Below are 4458 nucleotides of genomic sequence, written 5' to 3'. Positions count from 1 at the left end.
AATAGATTTCTTGCTTCTGCCACAGATTCCCCCAGCTGTGAGCCTTCCAACCTTCTAAGTATTCCTTTATATGTGGTTCAGAGTTCTGGGACCAGCCCGTGAGCCTGCTTGGTTGGGAATTCTGTGTTGTTGTTGGCGGAGCTCTCTGCTATACGTCTACCCGATCCGCCATCTTGTTTGTTCTCTCGATGTGTTATCTTTTTGATGTGTTGCTAGATTATGTTGGCTAGGATTTTGTTGAGAATTTTTGCATCTATGTTCATGAGGGATATTGGTCTAAAATTTTCTTTCTTAGTGATGTGCTTCCCTGGTTTTGGTATGAGGGTTATGCTTGCTTCATAAAAAATATTAGGAAGTTTTCTGTCCTCTTTTATATTTTGGAATAATTTTAGTAGAATTGCCCCTTTTCAGAGCATTTGAATTTGTTTCCATATCATTCTTCTGAATTCTTTCTCAGGCAAATTGAAAACCTGCTCTTCCTCTTCTGGGGAGCCTTTGTCTGTCTCCAGCGTATTTGTCTCAGTTACTCTTTTCTGTTTTGGGACATGTTTTGAGATCGTTTGTTGTGTTTGAGATCTTTTGTTTGTCATTTCCAGTAATTATGTGGGTTTTTTAATGCTTCAATGGGTGTTTGTTGTTGTGTTATTAAGCTTACTGGGTGTCTTCTTGTGTATATGATCAGGAGATAGGTTTCCCTTTTCGCATGTAATACTTAGCAGCTGTTATTGCCTCTTGTCTCATGGTGGAATATTATGGGGTATGCTTGTAGCTTGGCTATATGGCCATGATTGCTGATTCTTCTTGGGTAATGTAGGGAGAAAAAACTCCCACCTCCAGGAAAAGTGTGTGAACAAATGTCCCAAAAGCAGAAGCCATATAAGAATAGAGAAAAAAACCTCCACTTTGAAACAAAAATAAAACTGTGGCTGACTGTCCAGTCACCTTGCTACACAGGCAATGTGTGTGCACTTTAGAAGCCTCCAGTAGTGGGTGAGAGTGTCCACTCACTCAGGCCCCTCCTCTATTCACCACCATAGAGGTTAGTGGATAGATATTGAGAAATTAATGGGAGAAAGATTGTTTACTACTTTTGTCTCTGAAGGTCGGTTGTCGTGTTTGCACAGCATAATTCTTGAAATAGTTGCATCTTTTTATGTTGGGGTTTTAAGATTGTTCATATTGTTTGTCTGTCAGGCCAAACCTGCTTTTTTTTTTCTTGCTGGATAGGCAGGGGTAAATGGTCCCGCACAAGTTAACTTTAGGGCTGAGACTCATAGGCAGAAGTCAAAAGCGGCAGCCAAAGAATTTGCCCTTGGACCGATGGGGTTCTTTCTCTCTGTGCCATGGGAAATTTGTGGTCTCAACTTTGGAGTTTTTGGGGGGTGCACATCCACCCACCTGAAAGTGTCTGGGCTGGGCAAAACAGGCGCGACAGGGAAGAGGAGGAAAAAAATGTGTAGAATCTCCCCACACCTCCTTTTGCAAATGTCACTGCCCTGCTTTTAGTGCCTGTTTCCTGTGCCAGTCTGGGTATAGTCCTGACTCTGACTTCCACCTGGGTGGGATGGCCACAGAGGGAGTCCTGTGTCTTGACCAGTTTCTAAATCGCAATGGTTCCCTTTATACGATGATTTTTCCATTGGCATTTGCAGGAAACTGACAACCTGACCCTTATGCTAGATCCAGAGCGCTGGTGCTGTTCCATTACAGCTGTGTCTCTGAGTTTTCAGCCCCTCCCCTACAGAGCCTGTCCTACCTGACTCTGCTCTGCCACCACCAAACCAGAAGTCCTTCAATTCCATTTTCCCACAAATTTTGTGAAGCCCCTTCATATATACTTTTGTTTTATTTTTAACAGTAACTTTATTGAGATGTAATCCACATACCATATAATTAATCCATATACTTTAAATAAGGCTGCTATCAGTGGCTGTTAGTGGATCTACAGAATTGAGCAATCATACTACAATTTTAGAACATTTTTGTCATTCTCAAAAGAAACCCTTTATACTTTAGCTATTGCCCTCAAGTTCCTATTCCCTAACCCCAGCCTTAGGCAACAGAACATATATGTTTCATGTTTTATTCTTCTGTGGCATATTTCACAATTTAAAAATATTCTTAAAAATTGGTCTTGACCCAGAATATTTTGGAAACTTTAGGCAATGCGTAGAAAAGAGCAACCCAAAGACAGAGAGAGCAGTTAGTTGCCCCATAGATCATGCTTGGGTGCTTTGGTTCCCCTGCTGAGGAGGGACCTTGTGTATGCTGAGCATGGAGAAGAGAATAGTTTGCACCAAGTTACCTAACCATGAAAGCAACATCCTCTGGTGAGCAACTAAGTACTGAGGGCTCTGCTGGAGGTGGGGTCTGAGGGCACCTCCAAAGGCATAACATCCATCAAGAACAGAAAGGATAGGCCAACTGTTTCTAATTCCTGCTCTTAAGCCAAAGGGAAATAGTCTTATATTCCTAAAAAGGAACTTCCTAACAGTGAACAAAATCAGATCTGGAATGGATCAGTCAGTGGAGTTTGTGAAATGGCCTTTTGTGGCACTGAAGGATAAGCACTGGACTTCTAACCACAAGGTTGCTAGTTCAAACCCATCAGCTGCTTGCTGGAAACCCTATATAGGGTCGTTATGAGTCAGAACTCAGTCAATAGCACTTAACAACAATGAAAGTATGGAGTGTGGGCTTTCTTATTGCTTCAAAATGACCCCTCTCCCTCCTTTGTGTCTCATTTGCATGCACACACACACAACACCATTACCACTTTGGTAAATTTTGAGGCTCCCTTCTGGTGATTCAAATGGTTAATGCTCTTGGATGCTAACCAAAAGGTTGAAAGTTCAAGTCCATGTAGAAATGCCTCCTCAGAAAAGTCTGGTGATCCACTTCTGAAAAACCAGTCACTGAAAACTCTATGAAGGGTTGTCATTGCCATGTTTCTAAGTGCGGTCTCCTTTGCCAAGAGCAAGTCAAAAACATTCTGGTGAAAATGATGAGCCAAGCTGGAACAGGGTACATCTTCAATGCCAGAGAAGCCGATTTCTGGAGAAATGGACTCTTCACCCTTTTGATCCCAATGTGAATAATAAAGTCCTCTTTGTGGAACAGAAAAAAAAAAAATTCCCTCTAAACAATGGATTGAAAATGAATTTGATTTATAAATGAGAAGACTAGAGGGTGGAAATTGATTCAGAAATCCTGCAGTGTGTGATAAAGAAGAGGAAATGGCATGGAATCACTGCCTCCTGTGATTTAAAGGCCATTGTGAAGGAAAACAAGACAGTGAAAGAAAGTTCTTTATATTAGGACATAGATCATTGTATCACATTTATTTATCTTCCTAGATATTTTTTATAGCCCTTAATAAAAAAATATTAAAATAGCACAAACAAAACAAAACAAAAAACTCTATGAAGTGCTATTCTACTCTGACACAACTGGTTTTCTGGTAATGAACAGAAAATGCTCAGTACTGTTGGTTAGGACAGATCCCAGGAGAAGAACATGGAGAAGAACTTACTTCTCTCCCTAGAATCCCAGCTCCCACTTGAAATACTCCTGCCCCTTTACTGGGTTTCCACAGGCTATATAGTTGATTAAAATAACCTTTTTCCCTAGGAAAAATCCTCAGAAACCCCCTGTGACAGGCTCGTGCTGCTCACAGACACAGCCTTACCTCATGAGTCCTCTTGTTGGTCACCTTCACTATGACCTCCTTCTGTAGGTCATAGCCCCTGGAATCTGACGATGCCAAATTCTTCACTTTCAATTCCATTTGCAGTCCCTAGTAGAGGAAACATTTCTCACTAAAAAATCCTATGTTTATCAAGATAAACCTACATATGTGCATTTTTGCAATTTCCAACAATATCCTGTAACCAACACTTGTAATATTTACCTAAGTGATTAGGTCTATTAGAGGTTTCTGGAAGGTTCTTATTCTTTATTATCAGGAAGCTAACCCCAGTCCAAAGGAGCTCTGGTAGCATAGTGGTTACGAATTGGGCTGCGAATCTCAGGGTCAGCAGTTTGAAACTACCAGCTGTTCCACGGGAGAAAGATAAGGTTGTCTGCTCCTGTGAATTTGTATAGCCTGGGAAACCCTATATAAGATCGCTATAAGTTGAAACCAACTCCATGGCACATAACAACAACAACAACAACAACCCTAGTCCAAATCCTAGCATAGCAAACACTAAGGAGCCTGGAGCCAACGAGAGGGGCCTATCTGAAGAACAATCTAGAATGGGGTGGTTATGGAGAGCAAGTGTTGGTTGTGAGGTTCTGGTGGACCAAGGACAGAAGGAATGGTGCTCAGGAACTAGGAAGGCCTCGCCTCTGTTGTTAGCTTCCTGTATTGCTGGGAGCGATGAGGGTAGAGGGCAGCTTCGATTTACTGCTTGACACAGTCCAGTAGATAGTAGAGTAGTCTGGCAAAACAGATAG

The 4458-nt window shown here is 41.7% G+C and overlaps 1 protein-coding gene across 1 annotated transcript in view; it reads right to left on the bottom strand.

The window, feature by feature from the left end:
* The window catches only part of KIF28P, a 204065-nt gene that overhangs the window by 29415 nt on the left and 170192 nt on the right, over nt 1-4458 (bottom strand). Inside the window, exon 18 of the mRNA XM_006871283.1 lies at nt 3689-3796. Within this exon, the coding sequence (XP_006871345.1) occupies nt 3689-3796 (108 nt within the window). The remainder of the gene's footprint in view (nt 1-3688; nt 3797-4458) is intronic.

The sequence above is a fragment of the Chrysochloris asiatica genome, unplaced genomic scaffold (assembly GCF_000296735.1).
Source record: "Chrysochloris asiatica unplaced genomic scaffold, ChrAsi1.0 scaffold00165, whole genome shotgun sequence".
NCBI classification, from domain to species: Eukaryota; Metazoa; Chordata; class Mammalia; order Afrosoricida; family Chrysochloridae; genus Chrysochloris; species Chrysochloris asiatica.
The sequence above is the reverse complement of the archived record's forward strand: the minus strand, read 5'-3'. Positions and strand labels throughout refer to the sequence as shown.